Source organism: Hippocampus guttulatus, chromosome 15, assembly GCF_054856545.1.
Source record: "Hippocampus guttulatus isolate MCC_2025c chromosome 15, RoL_Hgut_1.0, whole genome shotgun sequence".
In the NCBI taxonomy this organism is placed as follows: Eukaryota; Metazoa; Chordata; class Actinopteri; order Syngnathiformes; family Syngnathidae; genus Hippocampus; species Hippocampus guttulatus.
Window position 1 is genome coordinate 12,237,262 of NC_141275.1, and position 25,967 is coordinate 12,263,228.

Consider the following 25,967-nt stretch of genomic DNA (forward strand, 5'->3'; position numbering starts at 1 on the left):
CAGAAAGACCACCACCATGCCGAGGTGCAATCTAGCTGAAGTGAAAGGTGCAGAGTTGCACCTAAAGTGAAGGCCAGAATGGAATTTGTTGTCAGCCACATCATGTTTTATGGGTTGTAAATCCCTTCCAGGAAAGGGTCTTTAAATGAAAGTGTTCTACATCATCACTTACTACCTTTTGTTGTCTGTTCCGACGAACGAAGCTGCAAGCTACTCTATCATCTTTTTTTTGTCCTCCAAAGAAGAAATTCCAAATTTCTCGTCGAAAAGAGCCAACTTTGTTCTCAGTGAAAATCTACACCACCACTTGCTCAATGACCCGTGTCATTGCAGCTCCTGCCTATACGGTCAATAAAATCAGATTGCCTTCAGCTTATAAATGTACTATTGTCAAACTGTCCAATTTATGGCATTATCATATAATACGTTCACGGTGAGATGAGCACAAATGTTCACATAAATCTGTGTCCCCAAAACAAAATCTGCATTTTACCAAATGTGCAGACGTTGGCAGCAGTGTAATTCAGCCTGGCAGGCGTCGCGCGCTCCTTCAATACCGCATCGCTCTTGTGTGAGCGGTGCCTAGGTAGCACTGCGGGGCATTGTTTATATGCACAATCGCTGCAGTGGGGGCTGCTAGTGTCCGTATGGGGGGAAATTGCGCAGATTGCCATATTTTTTTTTTTTTTTTTTGTCAGATGCAGTCTGGCAGGCCTTTTATGACAGCTTTGCAAGGCGAGTCAAATTGGAGCAAATGGGAAGCGGCGACTTTGGCCATTATCAGTTATGTTATTCATTGCGACAATTAAGGGGAGGTGGGAGGAGGACAAATAAATGTCAGACCAAAAGCTCACTGATATTTGAACAGTGAAAACATGCAAACGTGAGCGTATTGACTTGCTGTGATATTGTAGCGACTTGAACAATAATTACCTTTTTTTTTTTTTTACACTCACAACCTTTTTGTCAAGTCAAAGCAAAAACCCAGCCGCCGATTCTAGCCGCGTTATAACCATCATGTCGAATTAAAGCAGCTTGTGTGCGGCCTGTCAGCCAAGACAAACTCGCGTTGCTTCCCTTCGTCTGCTTTCGTAGCTTCGAGACAACGGAACGCATGGAACAATTTGTCAGTGCCAAGCAACAAATAATATTAAACTGTACTCATCATCTTGAAAACCCAACTCTCTTCGAGGCCAAGATTGACGACTTGGAAATTACATAAGTTAGGGTTTCCAAAGGCGGGTTTGCGTTTAGAAGTAGGGTTTCAAACTTGGGTTAGGATTTCGAAATAGGGTTTCAAATTAGGGTTACAGTGTAGAAGTAAGGTTTCAAACTTGAGTTAATGCTTTAGAAGTAGGGTTTTAAACTAGGTTTAATGGTATAGTAGTAGGGTTTTCAACTAGGGTTAAGGTTTAGAAATAGATTATCAAACTAAGGTTAGGGTTTCAAACTAGGTTTTGGGTTGAGAAGTCAGGTTTCAATCTGGAGAAAATGGTTTAGTAGTAGGGTTTTGAACTCGTGTTAGTGTTTGCAAATAGGGTTTGAGAATAAGGTTCATGGTTTAGTGGTAGGGTTTTAAAATAGGGTCAGGGTTTAGAAATAGGGTTTCAAAATAGGCTTAATGGTTTAGAAGTAGGGTTTTAAATTAGGGTTTCAAACTACGATGAGGGTTTCACCGTAGGGTTTTTGGGAAAGCCAGCCGTGGGTGGAAGTAAACACATCTGACGAGGCCAATTACCGAAATAAAGACTCACGAGGTAGCCCCTGGTGGGCAAAGGATGACTAACTTTGCTTACATTTGCAGTACTGTAATTTAATTACCCTCGGGAGTATTTTACAAAGTAATTCAGGAGAAGTGAAAGTACACCTCCGGCATGTAATGAGATCCATTGTAACTCGGAGACTTTTTCGAGTGACAATGTCAACGCGGTGTTTGTTATTGCTGCGCTAGTGATACGTGCCTGGAGTTGGACTCTCTAAGGCCAAATGAGCTGTAAAAAAAATAATCTCGGAAAAACAAAACGGAGCCTTAGTGGCTTTATTCAAAGGCCGAGATACAGCGTTCATGAACTGGATTTCATTCGACTGCGCAAGCGGCGGTTATAAGATCTATGCTGATGTTACTTGATGATCAAAGACAAGCGTAACGTGATTTTAAATGTGACCCTGCTGCATCTGGGTTTGGAGTTGTGTTCATTCTCCATTTCCTTTAACGACAGGTAATATCAAAGTCACTAATGAATCCAAAAGCTTGTACATGAAAAGAGAAGAAACTAAAACATAATCGTGGGAGGTTTACAAGGACCCCAAAAAAAAATACACAAGTAATCAGAGACACAAAATGAGAAACAGATTAACAACAACAACACCAAAAAAAAAAAAAAAGATCAGCAAAACAACGAATGCTTGAATAGCTGAACAAAAGAAATTGCAAGCACGTGCGCTGTCGTTTCTCCCTAATGGGAGCCGACATTCAGGTGTATGGTAAACACCGTTCAAAAATGTTCCCGTCAGGCTCTTCGGTGTTCCATGACAGTGTGACAGTGAACTCGTGTGCACGACAAGCAGCTAAATGAGATCCGAGCATCATTCATATGACGACGTACGCCTCGCTTTCCGGACAACCTGTGAAGTTCCCTGCAAAGGGTGACTTGTTAGTATCTCAAATAAGAAAAAGGACCGGTGGGATTTGTCACAGGAAAAGATGATTTCCGGGCTCAGAGCTGTCCTTCGTTATGCGCCTCAATTCATGCAAATTTGCAGTTTGAGTCCCGCCGGCGAATGGCGTGTGCTGATACAAAAAGAGAAAGGAGAAAGGTCAGGCATTGCTTAGAGACAGACGCCCTCATTGTTCAAGTAGTCGTCGGAATTAATTGTTGTTTTTTTGTTTTGTTTTCCCTCCCGTGGGCCCAACCGTCCATATGAAAAGTTTACACACCCGGGTTTAAATGCCAGATATTTGGCATACTTCGTTCGGGATGTCAGGTGAAGATGAATCATTCAAGACTTTTTCCACCATTAATGTGACCTATAACGTGTACAACTCAAATGATTTGGGTGGGGGGTAAATCTATTCTGTAGCAGAAGTAAAAAAAAAAAAAACAAACAACTGCAGTAATGTGTTTGCACAAGTGTGCACACCCTCTTATTCACAATTAACCAATCACAGTCAAACACACTCTCTCTCTCTCTCTCTACACACACATGAAATACCCCAAAGACATATGGCCAAATGTGTTACGGTCCAATGAATTCCATTCCCACATTAGCACAAAACTGTCAAACGTCTGCTGGAAAGCAAAAAGAAATGTCAGGAAAAGCCTACTAGAACAGCTGAAATTGATTTGGGTTAAGTCAGATGCATTTAAGATAACGGGAGTTGTGTTACTGACTAATTCTGAACACAGCCGCATCCAAGTTATCAGAGGGGTGGACACACTTGTGCAACTATAGTTTGCCGTGGTTCATCTTGATGTTCTGTCTAAAAAAGATTGGGAAAAAAAGTCACTTGCTTGGTGGAAAGGTTTTTGAAAGAAGTGTGTGTCTGACTTCCTGTAACTGCTGATAGTCCGTGTGGCTTCTTTATTCTCGCTCGCAAAGTGGCAATGAAATTAGGATCTGCGTGTGCGCATGAGTGTGTGTGTGTGTGTGTTTTTCCATTTGGCTGCAGGGCACAAATTTTGCTTAGCAACAAGTGGCCACACAACCGGGTGACATGACGAGGAGAGCAGATTACAAGCAACTCTTTTGATTCACCTTGTGGCTTGCCGAAACCTCAAAATTAGGTGCTCTGCGGTTTCACAGACGCTAAAACACAATTTATTTCAGTAGCCCAATTAAAAATAAATAAAATCCACACATATATTATAGATTAACTCCACCGAGAGTGACAGGCTTACAGCTAAGAAAAATCTTTCATTAGCTTACGGCTAACAAAAATCTTTTTGTTAGCTTGCGGCTAACAAAAAAACCCCACACTTTACCATCTTTGACAAATCAGAATTTCGCATCAACTCATAATGATTTTTAACGTAGAAATGACAAAGGAATTGGCCATTTGAAAAGTATTTTCCCATGTGTGTGATAAATCTGGATATCATTACAATTTTATCTTCAATTGTCCTTAAATTCAAGACTCTTTTTGTGCGAATGCTTGCCCAGCATAGCCGATGTATGCCATTAAAGTGGCAGTAAGCTTGTTAGTGACACTTTCATTCGTATTTGCTGTTGCTAAAATGTCATTAAAAAAAAAAAAAGACTGGCAAAACACAGCAGTCGTTTTCATTTCCATCCAATAATGTCCTATTGGATCCAGAAGCTGCCAATGTGGCTTTTATTCGTCTTTTAACAAACTGGCACACAGTTCTGTTTTGTCACAAAAATTACACTTGCTTTGTTTTCATTTACACATCATAGTCACGTTTTATTTTTTTTTCCTCGCCGCGATTGATATGTTGATGTTTTTAAACACATGAAACATTCTCTGTACATCATTTTGGGAGAAGGATCATAAAGATCCAAATCAAAAGAATGTGTGGATGATTATGCAATTGAAGTCATGAATACACCAAAAATGCAAGCTACTGTATGGTAAAATGATTTTTTTTTTCATAGTTTACAAATATAAACACACATTTTGAAACGCAAAGACACATAAAAACGCAAGTTCAGTCATTAAGGCCAGCGCCAGAGAATGGCAAATTAGCAGCAGAATTGCTACAACACTCAAATGGCAAGTGCTTCTTTTTTTTTTTTTTTCAAGCATACTTTTTAATTCCTTCATGTGTCCATGTTACATATTTTAGACCAATTTGCAATGCTACTATTTCATGTGTTATTATTATTATTATTTTTGTCTGTTAGCTCCCTAACTGTCCATTTGAACAAAAGGATGATCAAAGAAAAGAATGGCCTGTGCCAACGTAACCCTTCATTAACTCTCCCAATGGGAACAAGTTAATTAAGTGTTGGGCCATGCGGCCTCCTCAAGCGATTACGTACAATCGTATTTACAGGAAACGAGAATGTATAGCTGTGCTCCTCCTGTGATTTTGACAGCAAGCAAACCTTTTTGTAGGTTTTTTTTTTCAAATGTACCGGTTTTCATGATACATCTTTGGAAAAGGTCCAGCCCGTCGAAGTGCTCAATGAGAACTCGTCATTAGGATGAGAATAACGCTTAATGCTTTGTAATCGTGCGTGTACGTCTTCCCTTCCGAAGCCAATTATCGCTCTTATTTGCTGCAAAGTCGTCGATAAGTTTGCTCAAAATAATGATGAGAGCATCCCATATGCTTGTCTTTACCTACAACCTCGCAACAGTGTAATTTCCCAAGAAAATGAGCCATGGGGAAGAAGAAAAAAAAAATCATTAACATCAGCAAAAGTTATTCCAGGCAGAGAAAGAATGGCTCGATGTGCTGCTCAATGAGCAGAGCAGCCGGCAGCCTTTGCAGCCTTTCTAGCCTTCCGTGTCCCTTCCCATCTCCATATCTTCATCTCGCAACATCTGCCTGACATGACAGCAAAGTGCCACTAAAACACATCTCGGGATAAAAAAAAAAAAAAAAAAAGGTGAGAGGCTATGACAGCTGTAAATTGCCTATTTCCTCCCCTAAGCCGTCCTCCTCGTTTTTGCTACGTGTTGAATTCTTCGAAAATTGTCCCATAATTGCTCTCAGTCCCCCACCCGTCCCCCCCATTTCTACCGTGGAGGTTTATCTCATTGCCGTTGCCCCCTCTCATTACTCATCCCACTCGGAATAATTCTAAGTGACTGGAGGGGCTCGCTGTGAGATGAGCCAACGGTTGTAAAGACGGAACATCGCTCGCGCATGAAGACAACGCAGGCGACCGACCCGACGACGCTCTCCTTTGCTTTTGTCACCACCATTTTATTTTCCTCCACTCACGGGCAGCGGCCTTAATGCGTTGTTGTTTTCAGCGAGCGCGCGCCGAGGAATAAGAGTCCATTTATGACCCTTCATCTACTCTAACGTACCCCCGTAGGGCTAATTATTGGACTCGGAGGTAACTTTTCCAGGGCCGTAAAAGGTAGACGCATGTTCCCAGGACGCCAAAGTCAACTGTCAACGATACAAAAGCGGAGCCTTTTAAAGTACAAAGAGATACTTTAGAGTGGAACACTGGTCATATGCGCAATGCAAATGGGCCGGCGATGTCGATGGCTAACCTGGACGTGTCATCATCATTGCGACCATTCCGCCCGCGTCTTGGAAAAGTCGTCAAAGTCAAGTAAGTCGCACTCCCTCGGTGTTGGGTTCTGAAGAACGCGAGGGTAGTACGACGGAGCTGTCCCGGTGCGAGTGCGGCCGAACTTTGAACAATGTATGACTTGTTTTTGTTTACAATATTAGAGATCATCAGACTGACGCTTGTGCATGCTCAGAATGTTTTATGATGGTGAAAATGATGACTGGAACAGATTTTTTTTAAAGATCGTTCAAGGGACAATTAATTTCATGTCTTCAAGGTCAAGCCGGCTGGAATGGAAGTTTTCAAAATGCCATATGATGCTACTTGGATTCCTCAAAAAACAAAACAATGACGTTAAATCAAATAGGAGCGCAAAAGCAAAGTTACTTTTTAGTACCAGTCGAGTGGCCAGCGATTTGTTTTCAGTCAGTACCGCGTTTGGCTTTCAACGGCGTTCCGACGAACCGATAAAGTGATCTAACTCGATGAGAGCCTCGTGTGATGCGGGCAGACGAAGAGCCGACGGGGCGAGCGAGTAACAAATGCGTGGTGAGTCATGAAAAAGAAATCAGAAGACGCGCTCCGTCTCGGAAGCACTAGAGCACGCCGCTTCTTGCGGTTTTGTCTTGGAGAGCACGTACAGGAGGGGGAGTGTGGCCTTTGGCTATGTGCTTCTTGTTAAAAGAGGGGATGTACTTTTTTTTTTTTTTTTTTTTTTGGAGTGCGGAGCAGGCTCCGGGTGGACTGTTTTGCCCAGACGGCACTTCTTCGTTCAGCCATGCGCTATCTGCTCTGGAGCTAAGACACAAGATACTGCTGCACGACGGAATATCTTTTCACTCTTAAGAAGGAGAGGAGTTTTCCTTTTTCAATGAAAGCCTCTGCAGTTCTTTCTGGCAACTTCTCCCGGGGAGTTGGCATGGGTTTGAATGCGGCAATGACAGAGAAACGAGCAGAAGGTGAACGATTTAGTGGCTGCCAGACTCCCAGTCCAGGATGAGTAGAGACAGCAGCAAGAGCGGAAAGACTGGCGCCACTGAGCTGGCTGCTCCTCGCTGCCTCTCGGTGGCCCTTGACTCAGTGTCGGAGTCTTTCTCAGAATATGGCGGGATGATGTTAAATTCCTCACTCTTGACCTCCTCTTGCTCCACTTCCTCACTTGTCTCGATCTGTGAATGGAAATCATTGCGATTAGGAGAGGAGTGACGTGTGAAGGAAACCCGAAGCGCTTTGTATTTGTTCATGTTGACGTAATCATCTCATTGTATTATTTCTTGTACACAACCAATTGACGGATGACAAGTTTTGCCATTACAAAAATCAACTATTTGTTTGTTATACAGCTTTAAAGTTTCTTTTTTTTCCAGACTTTTTTTTTTTTGGGCGAAGAGGAAAACTCTGACCAAGCTGACATTTTTGGATGTCACTTTAGCCTTGGCTGAACCTGCCGCTGCTAATTTGTTGTTTGTTTGTTCTATTATTGCTCAAGTTGGTGTAAACAGGGTAACTAAAGGATTACAAAATCTCAACGTTCATCACACGTCACAATTTGACATTTCGGTACGGACTTTAGCAAGGATCATGGAAGTTGCAGCACATGATTTGCTTTTGCGGGCCATATAAAGTGATGTGTGGGGGGGGCCAAATATGGCCCCCGGGCCTTGTCTTTGACACGTGTGGTATAAAGCGTTTCGAGTAGCAAAGGTAGAAAAGCGCTATATACTGTACGTGACAGCTCATTTACCTGACTGCAACTCTGTTCCAAATCGTTCAGTCCACCAAAAGCAACTGTCAAAATGGAAAGTACAAAACGTGTCGATCTTCAAGTCATTCCTTTTCACGAGTCTTATTGGACCACTCCACTTAAAAGGTTCTACTTGCAGCTGTAGCGGATGAAGCCTGCAGTGTGTACACTGTAAACACATTTGCTGCTCTGTGATGTGAGCAGGAAACAGCTGTCACCATGGAGAGTCACTCACCCAGCTGTCGACCTATGTCAAGATGTTTTCTTGGGCCCGAAAAGTGACGATGTGCACTTTTCACCGCTAATGATTAATTAAGTGAATTGATGCATGAATACCTTCATATGGTGAGCACATATGGCTGTTAGTGCGCTTTACTGACCGCAACAAACCGTCATCACCCCATCACTCGCTTCCGATCGCATATCCAGCTCACCTAAACGTACCCCAATACGTCAAATAAAAATAAAAGAACTCCGAAGGCGGTTATTATTAAATAAACTGTGTATGAATGTTTAATGCAGCCCCCTCCGGTGGCAGCTTTTGCAGCAGTGGGGTGTTGTGGAAGGATTAGGAGAAAAGAAAGAGAATATAGAGTGAAGGGGTGTGCATACATGAATATTAAAAGTTGAGTACTGAGCCAAACGTTGCAAACACCTTCCGCTAATCCGTGACCACAAAGGGCAGGAGGGGGGTTTAGGGTGGGCGGAGCGTTCCACTGGAGTTTAGTTTTAGTTAGTCTTCCGTGGATGTTGAGGGAGGGGTTCAACTCTCATGTGGGTGAGGTGGTGATTGTGCACCGACAGGGGCTTACTCACGGTGGTAAATTCCGGGAGAGAGTTGACGGCGTGAACCTTCTCCTCGCGGGCTCTCGGGGAAGGCTCGGGAGCTGGAACGGGGCTGGTCTCAGCGGGGGGCGTCACGAAAACTCCCATGGAGCTGATAGCAGCACCTGAGGTGGAATCAGCGGGAGGGTGGGAGGGGGGGTGTCTTTACATGGTTCATTATACATCATCGCCAAGTCATTCTGACTTCCCCAGTCTGTCCTAAATTTGAATGCATGTCATGTGAGGGTCCTAAAAGTATGAGGCATTGAACTTTTCCTTCTTTTCTTATTCACGAGAAACCTCGCCTTTTGGATGAACCATTTTCAACACACCGACGATTGTAACTAAATAATAAATGGTTGGCTGGCGATCAGTCCAGGGCGTACCCCGCCTCTCGCCAAGTGTCAGTTGGAATAGCTAATCTTAAGATGACTGTAACGCAAACTTGTGTGTCCCTTTCCCTCGCCTCGCTCATTGAAAAATGTGTTCTTTGCTACAAGTTACCTTAGATCTCACTACGCTGAAGCTACCCGCCAGAGAAGCGCCGCACGCCAAGCTACAATCATATGAAAAACTTACATCAAAGCTTTTTTGAGCAGTGAACAAAAATGTGTCATTGTATTCGTTAGCATCTTGACAGAAAGTGTTTTCTTTTGAGAGGATTAAGGTCCAGGGACGTCAAAATGTCGATCTTCCTGTAGTTATGAGCTTGTTTCGCCATCTGGATAATGTTACGGTCAGGCTAACGCATGCTAGCTAACGTCGCCAAGTAGCTGCATTGCAAATCTTTTCGCGACGTCACTGAAGTACGCTAAATACGTAAAAAATAATATTAGAATCAAAACTAATTATTCAAAAGCTTGAATATTTTTACTTTTGATACTTAAATACATTTAATGTCAGCAACTTGAATAGATGAACAGGAGGAGCGTTTTAAAATCTTAGCACAGTAACACGTCTTCCTCAAAAGTGTCACAAAACACTGACCTATGCACTTGTTTTGCAAATCCCCCCCCCCCAAAAAAAAACAGCTTGAGCAATGGAAGAGTTAATATTGAAACGTGAAAGGTGATCACCGTCGAACCAGAGGACCACCAAATGACACTTACGCAGACAAATGTTGTTTTTGAACATGTGCAGGATGCGCTGACAGCCCTGCCATTCGTTGCCGCTGCCATCGCACGTGCACCACTGGGACACTTCCGTACTGCTGTTGCTCACGTAGTTGGGAGTCATAATGGTGCCTGCAAAAGACGGCAAACATCAGTTTTACGTGAGCCAAGCTATTATTCATGCTCTGCGCCTCTGTTGAAGACACCGAGCAGACTGCCGACAAGATTCGCGCTCATACAGCGGGGGTCAAAAAAATGTTTTGAAAGATACCATGGGGGGGGGGGGGGGGTACAATACAAAGTAAGACATTTTGATGAGCTGCCAGTAGAAATACAAATGGGAGATTCTTTTGAGAGGGGGGTTATTTCTGACAGGAATCCCAGAAGCGGCTGCAACAAAAGGCCTGGAAATGGCAAAGTTTTTGTGAAGAATCGTGCATAAAGTAGATGGGGTGGGGGGGGGACATGACTTTTTCATGATTGTGTCTTTCTATGATGACATTTTGCCCAAAAATTCTGTGAATTTGAAGCCCTCATCGAGACTTCAAGTCATATACTCGACTACAAGTATAAATAAATATATAAAATTCTTTATTTATTTATTTTAGATATTCAACCATCTTCTCATTCTGTAGCGTTGTAGTGCATCCAAACCTATGACTACTTACACATGGATATTATCTGTACAGTAATTTTTTTTTTCTTGGTGCTTCCTTAGTGCCGTATATCTAGCCTTCTCATCAAAAGGCCACACTAATTTGACAAAATCCTGAGAAAATTTGCAAATGCTACTTTAACATGATTAATAAGACGATGCGGTTTGTTTAAAATTGATTGAGCGTAAAGGACAATTATTGCCGACAAACAAACCCTACAACATATTGCCCAGTGTGAAAAGCAATGACTATTTGTGAAACGAGTAAAGAGTCGCTTTCTGGTGAGAAAAAGGATTATGAAAGTAAAATATCACTGCAAGACACCTGCTGATGATGTCTAATAATCCTTCACGCCGTATTCTGCCTTTTCCGTAAAACGATTCCATCTCTCAACATTTTCTCCGCTTTCATTTATTTACTCACCTATGAGTCCAGCGTAGGCCTTGAGGCACATAGCTCTGCTTTCTCGCATGCAGCCAGAAGCAGACATTGGAGCTGGCTGACAGTTGTGTTGGAAGTCAGCAAACCGGGATCTGACGCACATGCAAAAAAAAAAAAAAAAAGGCAGAATATTAAAGGTGCCTTAAGGGGTGAAGTGCACTGATTCTGCTTGAGGTTGCAAGTGATCAGAAAGTATCCCACCGGATGTCTTTTGTGGAATGAGTTGTGCGAGCCAACTTTGCTATTATTGGGTAAAATTTTTGCATCACTCTTACTACCAGACACATTGCTATTTGCTGCTCTCTATTAAAAATGGAAAGCATGTGAGGGGGAGGGACCGAGTACTGTTGTGAATAGTGGAAAAATACCAGTGATTAATGTACCCCCAATGCACCTTTAAAAAAAACAAAAACATTTTGTTTCCAATCTCCTGACACAAGTTTCCCCCTTTTCTTCCTCTGGTCCATGTCAAGTGTGATACACACCATGTCACCAAGCAGCACAGTGACTGACGTATCACAAATTTGAAAATACCTATGATGCTATTTAGAGGACACGCCTTGGCTGAACATGCCCCTATGGTGTTTTCGATCATGAACACACAGGTACAAACAATTTAGTCCACGTGTGTAAGTGGGTCAAGGTGCACAGCAGCAGCAGACGTGATACACAAGGATAGCATGTTCTAAAATAAGGAGCTAGTTCTCCCTCTTATTTGGATAGATTCTGCCAAATGACTAATAGCAGTATTCACCTCAGAAAACACCGCGTGTCCTCAGCTCTGGCATGAGCACGTAACCTTTCTCACCTACACAGCTCATCCCTCGAGCAGTAGTTCTGCAGGCTGAGGCAGTTGGGCTTCCCCGCTCGTTCCTCCCCCTTAGCGTTCTCCTCGTAGGAACAAGACGGGACGATGGTTTTCCTGCGGCGCTCCCCACACAGGGTATCGGAGCAAGGGCAGAAGAGCAGAGCGAAGCTGTACTCCTCCGGCACACGTTCCAAGAAGCGCCGCAGGGCTCGGTGGCATTTCTGACGGTTGCAACTGTTGTCGGAGGCCGCTGCTCGCTTGGTGCACGCCACGACGTACTCGGAGCGCAGGGAGCCGCATTTCTCAAACAAGCCGCAGTCCTGGGCAGCTTTGAGACACTGATTGTGACCGTCCACAGACATGGAGGAAGCTGGCGGGGAAAAGAAGAGTATTATGACGACAAGGAAAGAAACTTGACGAACACGTTGACTCATTCGTGTCCGTGGCCGTACCTGCCATGATGGAGGCCATGTGCGACATCTCGATGTTTCTCACCAGGCTGAACTCGAGTTCTTCATATGGGGAAACCTCATACTCTTCGTATGCTTAAAACAGAAAAGCAAAGACTTCTTCTCGTAACTTGCACGCAAGGGCTGCGACGTTGAACTTCAGGAGCGCTACAAAATTCCATGGGAATTAGCGTTCTAGTTTTTGAGCACTTACTGCAGTCAGACTACGGTCTCATACGTTTTGATCTTAAGTTGCATGGAATGGTCATCGGTTTTATATTGATACACTCATAAGTCTAAAAAATGTTTTAAAAGATGAACTAAAGTCGACCTGTCTGAGGCGTGAAACTCCAGAAAATGAGTCCCACTTCGGCCCTGTTGAGAAGTATGCCCCTCCTCTAATGTAGCGCAATAAGGCAAGCAGAATATTAGAAAGACCTTTTAGTATCATACAGTCATGAATTTCAATGTACAAAATAAAACTCTGGAGTAACGGGGCACAGGCCAAAGAAGAGCTTATCCAATTTTGGCATTGGATCCAGGTAAAGTTGCAGATCCAGGATTTTCTTTTTGAGGCAAGGCAATATCTTTTCACATTTCCCTCAATTTCTCAGTAAATGATGCGTGACACTGGCGGGCTGTGCATTTGTCACCTGGGCTTACCTGACTTCAACTGCTAATAGCACCACTATCACGTCGCAATTATAGAGACCATCAGAACTATACAGAAACGCAATACTGTATAACAACATGCAACTGTGGCAAATAGATCACCCGAAACAGCTCAGAATCTATATTTATCTCATAGCAGGACTAAAAGATACTTCCGTCCATTTTCGATACCGCGATTCCTTATGAGTTGTGGCTGAGCCAAACCGCAGTCTTCAAAAGCGTGGCTTCGTAGGAAAAGAGTGCGGCTACTAGAGTGGCCTGCCTGCAGTCCAGACCTGTCTCCCATTAAAAATGTGTGCCGCATAATGAAGTGTAAAAAAAAAAGAGATTCCGGACTGTTGAACAGTTGAAGCTTTAGATCAAGCAAGAATGGGGAAGAATTCCACCGACAAAGCTTCGACAATTAGTGTCCTTGTTTTCTAAACGAACTATGTTCAAAGGAAAGGTGATGTAACACAGTGGTAAAAATGACTCTGTCGCAGCCATAAAATTGCAAGATAATGAGTATTTGCGAATAACATTTGTCAGTTTGAACATTAAAAATATTCTTTTTGAAGTGTACACTCGACTAAAGTATCTCTGAAAGTGTACAGTTAATCTTTGCTCACTTGAGTGTGTAATGGAAGATCTTTTGATGCAAGGGTGCGTTCTGTCATAGTTGGTGAGTGTAGGTAAGCATTAAACACACACACACACACACACTTACACACAGATGGCAAAGCTTAAATCCCACCTCCAAACCTGACAGTCCAGTAGACCCTGAGGCAGTGTTCCTCCCTACGAGATCCGCGCTGGCATTTGCACACTTGAAGTGGGCGATGGCGCTGCAAGGAGTTCTGAGCCTCCAGGCACTCGTTGCGGGCGTCGGGGCCGAGCGGCGAAATCGCCTCCTCGGCCGAGCAGTACTCCAAAAGGTGGTAGAGGACCTTGCAGGACTGCTGCTGGATGCAGCCCTGCTCTGCCAGCAGACAGTCGAAGGAGGCCGATACCGGTGCGCTACCTGATGGAGACACGGTCATACGTCGTCTGTGTGAAAGGTGCTTAGCCGCGGGGTTGATTGTCCCACTGTTTGCTGTTGCGATAAATAGGTTGTAATTAAGGCAACAGATCAAATGAATTGTGCTCTGTGGACAGATTGGAGAACTACTCATTATAATAACCACAAGGAAGATTAAATTGAAAGCTCACAAGTGTTCTTCATTCACAATATGGCCGTAAAACACTGCAAGCGGGTGGGCTGATTGGATTGATTGACATTCGGTGGGGGGCCAGCCGAGCTTTTTGGAGTGCTTCCAACTAAGCAGTCAGCTAATATCACGGCGCTGTCCAAACACAGAAGCTCGATGCGAAAGTCTTGCGACGCCGCAATGCAACGCGAGCACATTCTTATCAGGTTCGAAACACACTCCAATCTGAACCTTTTCTGTTTTCTCTTCCAGCTCCGCTTTTAGTTCTGAAGCCCTCCTCGTGTCACTCCCTAGCGTGCATATTAGATACCTATTTGTGTGTCAGTTGCTGAATAGAGTCGCGTTCATACGGTAGAATGTTGGCCTGCGTCAGAGTGGATGTTGTTGCGCAGCCAACGCTCAGATGCCCAATCTTTCGATTTGCACTTCAACAACCTAAAAAATCCTTTCCGAAATCTCGATTTGCCAAAATGCATATGGGAATTAATACAGAATGAAATGAAGACACACCAACGACTGTAGAATCTGGTGGATGGCCATCATGTCCCAACAAGGCAAGGTTAGCAAGGAGTAAAATATGCAATTACAAACAGACTTTTTTTTTTTTTTTTTTGCCATGGCCAGAGGCGGCGTACCCCCTGGAATCAATACCATCCCCACTGACTTTTTAGGAAAATGACAATGATCATTTGGAATACAGCATAATGTTGATTTCATGTAATTAATATTGATTTAAAAACGCATTCATTGCTGAAATTGTAGTTTGCAGTGGTGTACAAGTCCACTGCAGAACACAGATGTGTTTCTATCAATTTGAAAAAATAGTTGAACGCCCTCTCAGGATGCCGCAGGGCATGTCCACTGTAAATTACTAATGCAATAAGCCTTTCCCCTTGTTCCGCCCTGAAAGGATTAAATAATTTAATCATCAAATGAAGGCACAACTTCTAAAACTATAAATAAGCTCACTCTAAAAACAATCGTGACAAAGTTATTCCGATTTTATGGATTCACTGAATGCTGATTACATATTTTTGTGAGCAAAGCTACAACATTAATATTTTCAAGTCCCTGCCGCATTTACCGAGCTTTGATGTAACACACAAGCCATTTATGACATAAAGTCATCGCATTGATTCCGTATAGTTCAAAATGAAAACATTCAGAAAAACGGATTCATCGTTTGAATGTGAATCTGAATTTACCAACTTGGCACAAGTTCCTTTATCCATCAAAAGTCTCAAAGATGAAAACAATGCGCTCGTGCGTGATTATATTCGTGACGTTCACATCAAAAACGCATGCATTCACTTAAAATTGACATGCTCTACCCAAACTAATGCTAGTTACCAGTCATGCAACGATGTCAACAAGCAGCAATCAAAAACACTTCGCCAAGGATTACTGTGTCTGCTTGCTTATTCTGATGATCGTCAAACCGATAATAATTGCTCCATGAACGTCGTTGGCCCTGACCGCAAGATTGGAAAAACCTGCATGAAAGGTGTAACAGGTGTAAAGTGGATGAAACCAAAACGGCAAAGAAAGCTCCATTAACACCGAAGTGTGGCTGCAGGTGTTTGTCGGCAAGCGCGCGCAACCTCACGTACATTAACATATAGATTACGCGCGCAAACACTCACATACGTAGCATTGTGTTAAGATTGGTCACACGCTTTGATTAAGCTGCTGGCGACTGGCGGGGCAAAGCGCAGCTGCCATCCCGTCCCATCGCCGCGTATTTGGTAATCTCAGACGCCACATGAGGTCCACGTCTCACTCACGCATGAAATATATCATAAACAGAGAGGCTACGCTTTATTGCCGCCGCAGGAAACCTGCCACGGCTCCTGCCGTGACGCCGCAGGCCGCGGCGGGAAGAACGATCGTAGTCTAGTCAAAAAAAAAAAGAAGAAGCGATGCTTATCTTATCCAAATGGTTGGATTCCGAGATCATTTGGCCGCATACGGCGCATCGTTGTTAAAATCTATAAAAACACAGAGCGTATCTGATAGATATAAAAGCAGCACATACGATGGAGTCGTGCTCATTGATTAACTCAAGATCTCTGAATTTCGCAGGCAAGAGCGGCGTGCGCGTCGGAAGAAGAACTGGGGGATGAAATATGGTGATATGGGCGCCATAATCCACTCTATTGATTTCTCACTGGGGTGATTAATACGGTCTGCGCAGGAAAAGATGATGAAGGTTCACACCGTTCATGGGAGACCACACGCCAACGCGCCAACGTTCACGGGGAAGTGATTGGCTGTGGCCAATTTATCTTTGAGCCATTCAAAGGCGTGGGATGGATGACCGAGCGTCCACGCTGCCGGCCAGTAATTGGAGATGAGAGGAGAGTGTGGCGAAGGAGGAGGAAGTCTGCTGGGAAGACGGGGAGTGTGACCAAAAGAAATTCCTGCATGGAAGTCACACCAGCGGGAGGAGGCGACGGGAGGACGAAAGGCACACGCTGGACGCAACCCGCGTGAGGTGCTTTTCAAACGTATCCATTTCAACTATCAGAAATTGAGAGATTTTTATTGGAACGTCATATTGGATTATTATTATTATTATTGGATGCTAGAAATGCTTATTGATCAAGCTCCTACACTAAAAAATAAATAAATATGGAAACTGTTAACTGCAACCAACTTTTAACACACACACACAATAAAAGTATGCTTCATGAGAAATTGTTATGATGATCCAAGAATAAGTTGTGACTGGTTCATCTTTGAGTTAGATCAGGGGTGTCAAACTCACTTTTGTCAAGGGGCCACATTTTAGTGCCTGGGGGGTGGGGGCGTTCTGACTCAAACTATAGAAAGAAGTCAAGAATAACTGTTTGATTCAACTGTTCTTTCAGTTACTATCATGAGGTGTTTGGTAGCAAGAATCTGATCTGCTTTTGCGGGCCACATAAAATGATGTGGCGGGCCAGACCTGGCCCGCGGGCCATGTGTTTGACACCTTATTACAAACGGAAATTTTGACCACTGTTACGTACGAAGCATGATTAGCAGTACTTTTATGATTATTCTAAAGTTTCTTTCAACCATGAGGACTAGTCACGCTCAGCATTTGTTTATCATACCACTCAGCATTACGCAATCAAATGAAAACATTGAAAATGTAAATGAATAATCATCACACCCCTATAATGTGTCTAGTATAAAAATAACGGGGTGAATAATGAGTGACTATACATGGACGTGAGCCCAAACACGATACATGTAAAAGGTCCAGCGCTTTGAGCAAATGAGACGACTCACTTCACGGACTGTCATACAAATTAAAACTAAGTACTCGCATTAGTGTACAGTTAATGGAATGTTAATGTAAGGACGGCGATTGACCCCCACAGGCCGTACTGGAAAGCGGCAAAGAATCACGAGTACAATGTGGTATGACTATTTTTCCTGCCAAAAGTGTGTCTTTTGGATGTCATTCAACACAGTAAATTAAAAGACATAGCTGGGAAAGAAAAAAAAAATTGGGCCGAGCAGATGGCGAACGAAAGAAAGGTCGAGTAAGTTGTCCAAGCTCTGTCCAATCTGATATGACTGATCCCCCCCATGTCATGCCAACAATTAAAATGCATTTATTCCCCGCGGTATTAAGGATTCAAACACGGCAGCGTCACTTTTGGAGTGCATGAAGGATTTTCACTTTGTTTTAAGAGCCGCCAGGGAATTAATGAATGAATTAATTGCGTATGCCGGCTTGTGTGCTGCGTTTGCCCCTGGACAGAGTTGTTTCCTTAAGAAGGACACAGTTGGTTAATCAGCCATAATTAAGGCTGGTGTTAGTCCTTGCTGATGCAGCCCTTTTCTCGCCACTTTCTCCACCAATCAGCTCATTGTCCTCCAACATCTTTTAAAATTAAACATATGCTTAAACCGGGAAGGCTGCGATGACTGCCGCTGGGCGTCCTCACACAAGCTGAATCTGAACTTGTGTTTTATTTTTTTTTATCTTAAAAAGCTCATTTCTTTCTTGTGCCCGTGTCATTCCGAAGTGACTTTTCGGAATAATTACAAAAAGCTCTCATTATGATGCGGCGCAGTCCCACGCCGCTGCAAAGTACAAACGCAATTTATTGTTAATTACAAAAGGGACTGTGTCAATCAGCGGCGAGGATTAGAATGGGATAATTGGATCTTGTTAGATTGAGCGGTTGTACCCGACGACACCAGGTATGAAAGGGCACGCTGAAAACGTGCGAACTGAAAGTTACCTTTTGATAATGAATATTACAATGAGCAGATGTGTTTTTGTTTGTTTGTTTGTTTGTTTTTTAAAGCCTCGGTTGATCATCAGTCCTTGGAATGGTCATCACTTTTTTCCCCACTTATGGCACGGCAACTTGTTGAGTTTATTTCAGTACCGCCCTTTATAAAGCAAGAACCATATTTGGTAACTTGGGTACTACTTTTCTCTCTTTCGAGGCCTTTTCACACTGCACTTAGTGATTGCATAGCACGACGTCAACAAGCTCATTCATTGTGTGTGCGAGGGGCGAGGGTCGTACGTTTGCCGTGAAGTGAAGTGACACGCCCTGATGACAAATGTTCAATTAGAGAGATTCGAAATAGCAGAGGGGCTGGCGGAGTGATTTCAGAGTGCGAACGGAGCAGTTTTGTGTTCTATCCGGGATTGCGTGTGCAATCTATTCGTTTTGGTTATCCGAGCGACTTCTGCCCGTCACAAGACGATCAAATAGTGCCATGCAGTCACATGACTATCTCCGCTGGCCCCGCAAAGAGCAAAGTTTTTAAAGTGAGACCTTTCCGTGAAGTGTGGAAGAAAAGAAATTAAAAATGGCGGAATCAACGGCGTTGTACTTGCAGTCAGAGAGGGCAGAACACCACCCCTGGCCTTAAATTCAATCTACACTTTTCACTTACAGACCATGAAAAATAATTATGCGCTGTCAACTGTGGCGGCCTAAAAATGTCCACATTTCAACCTACAATTACTTCCACTTTGAACTTGTGTAAACTTAAAGACCATTTATTATGGCTGAATTTTAATTGATTCGTTTGGTAAAAGTGTTACTTATTGGTCAAATGAGTTGGTCAACAACTGAATTTGCACATTTTAGATTTGAGTTTCAGACGCAAAAAAAAAAAAAAAAATCTACTACTGAATTCTTAACCAGGCAAATGTTTGGAGGATTACCTTTTACTTTTACATGTTACATGTTGTATTCCATATACATACATTGTATACTCTAAGGCTATTGAAGCTAAAGTTTCATAAATTAAAAGTTTGTTTTTCTGCCTATTGAATTGAATGTTTCTGAGTATTCGCAAGCTCTGTATACTGTGAACGAACGAAAACATATGCTGATATGATTTTCTGCAATTGCTCTAAGTGGCCTTCTTGCGAAACAAAAAACCAAACTCTGGCTATCACCCCGTCTGCTCGGAGAGTCTGTCTTTTTTGTTGGCTTGCTTTCTCCTGATGTTTTGAACCGTCATCCTTGACGGAACAAAGGGCCCAGCGTGGGCCCGCTGTACAGAGGAGGATGTAATGAGGTTCTTAATGCTGTGGATTGCCTGACTGCCTTCGAACACAACACCTGAGAGAAGGACATTGTGGCCAAATTGATTTTGGAGACAATTAGGTCAAAGCCATAGATACTGAAATTGACCCATCTGCCAGGGGACAAGCAATCTCATCTGGCGGAGGGGGGAGGGGGGGGCATAGGGGGTCCAATCATGTGATTACCATCCGTCAGCCACTGTGTCCACTTTTGTCTTTCAGCCACTGACCCCACGCGGTGGGCCACCACTGCTCCACACCCCACCCCTCAACCAGTGTGACATCATAGATCCTGTCAGCTCCGCCCCTTATTCTCATCTTCATGTTCATTTGCATGAGCGTCCAAATGTCTCCCATTCCGCAGTTGATCTTTCGGTAGAGGCCTTTTCCTGTTTGTTTGTCATCCCAGGTCTAGTTTGAATCCCCTCCATTGGCATATACGTGAGTATGAAATTTTAATGATTAATGCATCTCCGGTGGAGGGAAGGGAAGTGCTAAAATCATAACCAGCTAAAAGTGCTGCCTCTGATTTACCGTACTCCCGCGTGCCTTCAAATAATTACTGAAGATGCATGGGCGTGTATTTTGTTTTCGCAGACGGACGTTTTTCTGGAGCTACGCGCAATAATAACAGTATTATTGCCGAAATAAAACATTGTCAGGCTCCAAAATGATTTCACGAAAGCAACGACAACCCTCCCCCCCCACCCCACGCCCCCCCCCCCCACAAAATTATGTGGCAGAATTTCCCTTATTGTTGTTTGATCATTAAACATCAAACAGAGAGAAAGAATTGATATATCTTTATAAAATGACGGCGCCCTCATTTGTTGTCATTACAGTTCAATGATGGCACAACAATGGGGTCGAGAGGACTCTGCAGTCTGCTGACGTCCTGCCTTTTTTTTTTTTTGAAGTCCTTATCTCCAATGGAGAAATTATTTGCTATTTAGTCCTCAATTTGTGCAAGCCAAGAAAATTGGTATCTCTGAGCCGGTGGGCCTTTCAGAGGTAGAGCACAGTTGCGCTCGCTCTAATCAGTTTTCATGCACGTAGCCCACAGAGACAGCTCCGGCAGAGACACGACTGGGCAGAGTGGAACGCAGCGGAGGAGCCTCGCGAGCGGCAGCGGCAGCGGCAGCAGCGGCAGACCACTCTCGGAATCAACAATTGCCTGACAAAAGCACGACACCGACCCGCGTCTTGTTTTGATGAAGTGTAACCCTGGAATGCGGCGCCACATCATCGCTCCTCTGGCCTTACAGCAGCCTGCCTCCGGTGTGGCATCCAGCACTCGGCGTTTTAGCTCGCAGCTTTGTCAACCTTTCAGGCTTCCTTCACAGCGCCAAACTGTGATGTGTCCATATGCTTTCTTGGCAGTGATGGAGACATTCTGTTTGGCAAATTGCATCGACGTGTGCCACTTGCAATCAAAATGCAAAGCGCTTTGGGCAAGAAAAAGCTTCCCTTTGTATCAGAAGATAGTCGATCAGCTCACATCAACCTGTGAGTTGTTCAATCTGAAGAATGAATCTTTCATAGGGACTAATGGGATTTGAAATCGAGTGAATGCCAAAAATTCACCAATTTGTGTCTAGTCTGCATCAACTATCCTCAACTATAAAAGTTATCACCCCATCCAAAAAGTTGAGTTGCCTATAGATGCCACAAGATGGCAACAAAGCACTACTAATGAAGCTCCTCAATCCATTCCCACATAGTGCCTGGTCAGTGGTTTTACTGTAATTCCCATTCCAGGGTCAAAATGTCATCGTCATCCTAATCTTGGGGGCGAGGGGGTTCTGTTTGCCTGTTTACATTTTAACGTGCTTAACTGTCATACAAGTGTAATCTGTGTAAATGAAAACAAACTCGACAGAATGCTGAATTGATAGCTGCTATGTGCCTCAAGCATCTCTTTTGTTTTGTTTTGTTTTGTTTTTTTATCCTCATGGTTTATCTCTGCGTGACGGCGGGTTAGACCAGATGTTCGTCATTCCTCAGATGAGCGCAGGCTAGTTGATCTGCCGGAGGGAGGGCTGCGGCGCTGTGGGAGTGCTCACAGCCGACCTCAATCACGGCAATTAAAACGGCTCCTCCCATTCCCGTTAAATGCATCGCGGTAGTTGCGCACTAGAGTCTCGACATGAGGGAAGCCCATCTGTGCCGTGAATTGGCCACTCAGAGATGCCCCGACCCCACCCCAGTCCCTGATCATTCGTGTGCTCCCCCCGATAGCTGTGCCATCCATTCCAGTGGGATCATCTGAAAAATATAATAATGATGATTCCGAGGGTGTGTTGCAGTTTTTCGCTGCTCTGCTGGGGGGGGGGGGGGGGGAATCACTCCGAGCATACCGCATGGACTAATTGCTCAGGATATTCTTTTGAAGAAGAAAATGTCTTTGCTAACTTTGTGGCAAGTGAGGTAAAATAATCAAATTTGCCCCGCTTTAGCAGTGACGGTTCAATTAAATAACCCCGTCATCCACAAAGCTGCGTTTGGCAATTTACTTTTCTCGATACAAGCATTATAATCCAAATGATCTTTTTACGACATCGGATGCTTGAAATGATGAGCCATCCTTTTATTTTCTCTCATCTCGGTGATGTCCAGTGGGCGTGTTGCCAGTTCAATCTTTGTGTGCAGTCGGCCAAAACACAACCGAGTTGCAGGGCCCCGCGCTTCGGAAAGAGGCAAGAAAAGCACAACGACAACAGTGGGCGGCCTTGTCGCGACGCTCAAGAAGTCGCGTGTTAAACACTCACTCGTAAAAACGACTTGAGCGGCGTATGGAACTTGGCGCGCTCGGGGAAATTCAGGGCGGCGGCCTCAATGACGATCTTAAAACAGTCGCATTCCATTTTGCGCCTCAGGTCACGTGACTAAATCCACGAGGGCTTTGCAGCGCAGGGGTCAAAGTCGACTGGCTTCCTATCGATTTGCCCGACACTCGCATCTTTTCAAACGTATCTTTCCGTGCTGACTTAAAAAGAAAACAATTTATGCAAACGGTACCCAATTTTGAGTGCGTGCAATGTGTGCTTTCCCTGCTGGGTAGAACGGAGGCTTGCCGCAACGGGGGGGGGGGGGGGGGGGGGGGGAAGTGGAGCGGTGTTTCCACAGGGCAGAAAAGCAAAGGCTGCATCTGCTGCACACCGACAGGTGCGATCCTCCTCCTCCTCCTTCGATCTTGAACAGACACTTTAATGACGACTTTGGCGAGCTTTCGCCCGCGGCTCTGTGGCTTGTCAGCGGTGACAGACATTTTGGGGAAAGGCTCCCTCTAAAGCGCCACGCCGCCTTTGTTAAGGTGACAGAGTTGTGCACGGCCAAATGTATTCCAATCTAAAAATAACATTGCATGAAATGTGATTTCACCGCTCCATCTCTTCGACTGTTTTCTCTAATACCTGTGAAGGAATATTTCAAATCAGATGATTTCCTTTTGAAAGTAGGCATGAAAGTCTATCGCTGACAATTTGCATTTGGGCTGGAAGGCATCACAGTCGAATCGCTGCTTGAAAGAGCCTTTGAACACAATAATGAGGTGGCATTTTGACCGTTGACTCATATATTTAAAAAATAAACAAATGCATTGGCCATAAGGCTAATCTGAATTGCTTTGGTATTTGGCAAAGAAACCCCCCCCCCCCCCCAAAAAAAGTGCAGTATGTCCACCACGTGTTTCTGCAAATGACACTCAGAATGGTGGAAAATGGTCAAGTTCAAACATAATATCACTTCAATTTCCTATTTGCTTACCTTGATGATACCCAGGATGAAGGTTCTAAAAAAAACTGCCTATGCCACAAAGCAGGAGCGGGCTTTCCGAAATAATCTTATTAGCGGCCTGACACAACATTATCCACAAAGCGATTCAATTGTCCCTCCTGTCCGTCAAATTGTACCTGATCATCTGGTCAATAAAGTCACATTATGAGATGAAGATGTGGATTTTCAGATGGTATGTGGATGCGCAGCCTGAGGACAACACACACACACACACCACCTCATCAAATTAATGAGTCTGATCGCCTTGAGCAATGAAGATGATCCATAAAGCAATTTTTTTTTCTTGTATGAAAATTGCAAATCAACAGGCATTTATGCTCCACTGCAGCGCTGCTTTTCAGCCACGACAATTTTACCGACTTGATGATTCGAATCCGTATTTTTCCATCGATGGCGCAACAGAAGAAAATCATCCAAATTTACTTCAGGTCGCAACGAGAAATTGCAGTCACTTTTTTTTTTCCATGACATTTCATCCCAAAGTATTTGTCCAGTTTAATCAAGCCAAGTGCCCCGATTGATGACGCGTCATAAAGCGGTCTCTTATTTTACTGCCATTAAGTGGTGAATCCTGCAATTTCTGACATCATATGAAATCCTCTCGGCAATCACCATCTAATGCACACGTTCTGTATCCATGTCGCTGATTTACACGCGTGCTAATGGGAAGAAAAAAACCTCCTCTTAAAGGGGAACACCAGATAAGTGAGATGTTTCCACGATGTGGGAAGAGTCCAATCAATATGTCCTGCATGGCCACTGCCCCCCCCCCCCCCCCACGCCACCCCGTCATTCCCTTTTGGAACAGGTCCAAAGAAAAGAAGAAAGAATTGGACCCATGATGTCATCCACATGGAAACTGTGCTGCCCCCGGAAATTAATTGCAAATGGGCTTCATGGGAGCATTTTGTCAGCCGAAAGGTTCCACTCCAACCTGGACGGCTGCGGAAGTGCATATATTAGGTGGAATACAGAGAAATAGCGATCAGGCTGGATGTGATTAAATCGGCTTCATTTTTCTTGACCAATTGCGTTCGCATGTGTGAGACAGTCAATTTTTACTCTTGACAAATGCTTCCCTTTTCCCTTTACGCCACCCCCCCCCCCCCCCGCCCCGCTCACCCTCTCACCCCCACGCTGTTCCTTTAAAAGCATTTTTCACCAACCGCATTCACATGATGCATTTACAAAAATGCAGATAGCAGCAGTTCTTAATTACTCTCTTGTCATAAAAGCACTCACGGTGTACACGGTTGCAATTTTAGCAATTAACTCTACGGTAGCCACATTTCCCAATTCTCTTCAAATGATTATTTTTTTTAACAGTTTGCCAGATCCAAAATAGATATTGCATAATGTGCTTTGTGAACAAATATAGATGGATAGATAGATGGATGTCACTTTCACAAACACAACTTCGTGAATGGATTTAATGAACAGGGAAGCGGTGTTCTTGTCTCTGTTTTTTTTTAAATTAACGTATCCATTCATTACTTCACTTATAGTTGCAATCACGTGCATATACGGTGTTTTCCTAATTCCTTTTGAATAACATACCGCACACTGCATGGGAAGCAAACATTTCCCCCGAAATGTGATTCTTTTTCAAATGTATCTAAAGGTGCTTACCGTGGGAGAAGACTTGAAGCAGGAGTCCGATGAACATCATCCTGTGCGCCGACATGGGACTACTTTTGAATAGGAAGACTGTAAAGCGTCTGCTGCTTCCACATGCGAGCCTCCCGTCCTGTGAAGATGACGATGACGATGCGTCCCGTACGCGGCACTCGCTTGATCGGACGGCCAGGTAAGAGATGCACAAAAGTTGACCAACAGCAACACCGCGAGCGCGACCGAGCGAGTAGCGACGTAGCGTGCGCGCTACTGGTGGCGGCGCGCAAGTTCTCGCGATCTTTGCTGCTCCATCCGCGTCTCTTACGTCCACTATATGATTGATGGAAATGTCCAAAAGAGGTCCCTGTGCTGCGCTCGCAAGTTCTCATATGTGTCGCTCCGCAGTTGTCCGCTCGTCGAAGTGAAAGAGGCAAAGCTCGCGTCTCCTGTTATTATAGGGGTCACGTGATTGGCCCCTGGAAAAGGAGGAATAATCCCAAGAGTTGCCGCGAATGTTTCCCGGGGGGGAACAGCTGTGCGCGCGGACATGGCAAGATGGACAGCTGGGGATGCTCAATGTCAGCGAAGTGGAGAGTAGATCTGAAAGACATATTTACCTTCCGGTTTTACAATTATACAACTAGAAATGCTTGGGTTGAAGACAGGCTTAGTGAGTCACGATATAATAAAATATGGAATCAATTGCCGAAAAACTAACCTACTCGCTGATTTTGCGCACATCTGTCTAATACAAGTATTGCTTTGGTGTCATCTCGCGCCAAGGAACTACGTTGAAGTTGGTTGAGGAGTTAGCTGCCGTGAGAGCCTTTTCCATAGCTGCCGTATCCCTCTTTGACACACCATCAAAACATCTTTTAATATTTAAATTCTATTTTA

General features: G+C 44.1%; 1 protein-coding gene across 1 annotated transcript; it reads right to left on the minus strand.

Moving 5' to 3' along the window:
- Positions 1 to 4,275: 4,275 nt before the first annotated feature.
- LOC147193925 (GDNF family receptor alpha-4-like) lies at positions 4,276 to 25,480 on the minus strand. Its single transcript, XM_086131892.1, has 8 exons — positions 25,086 to 25,480; positions 13,657 to 13,923; positions 12,255 to 12,347; positions 11,803 to 12,172; positions 10,977 to 11,086; positions 9,895 to 10,029; positions 8,777 to 8,910; positions 4,276 to 7,385 (listed from the first exon to the last, which is right to left on the minus strand). The coding sequence occupies exons 1-8, from the start codon at positions 25,138 to 25,140 to the stop codon at positions 7,185 to 7,187; spliced, it is 1,365 nt and encodes a 454-aa protein (XP_085988018.1). The 5' UTR covers positions 25,141 to 25,480; the 3' UTR covers positions 4,276 to 7,184.
- Between the last annotated feature and the right edge of the window lie 487 nt (positions 25,481 to 25,967).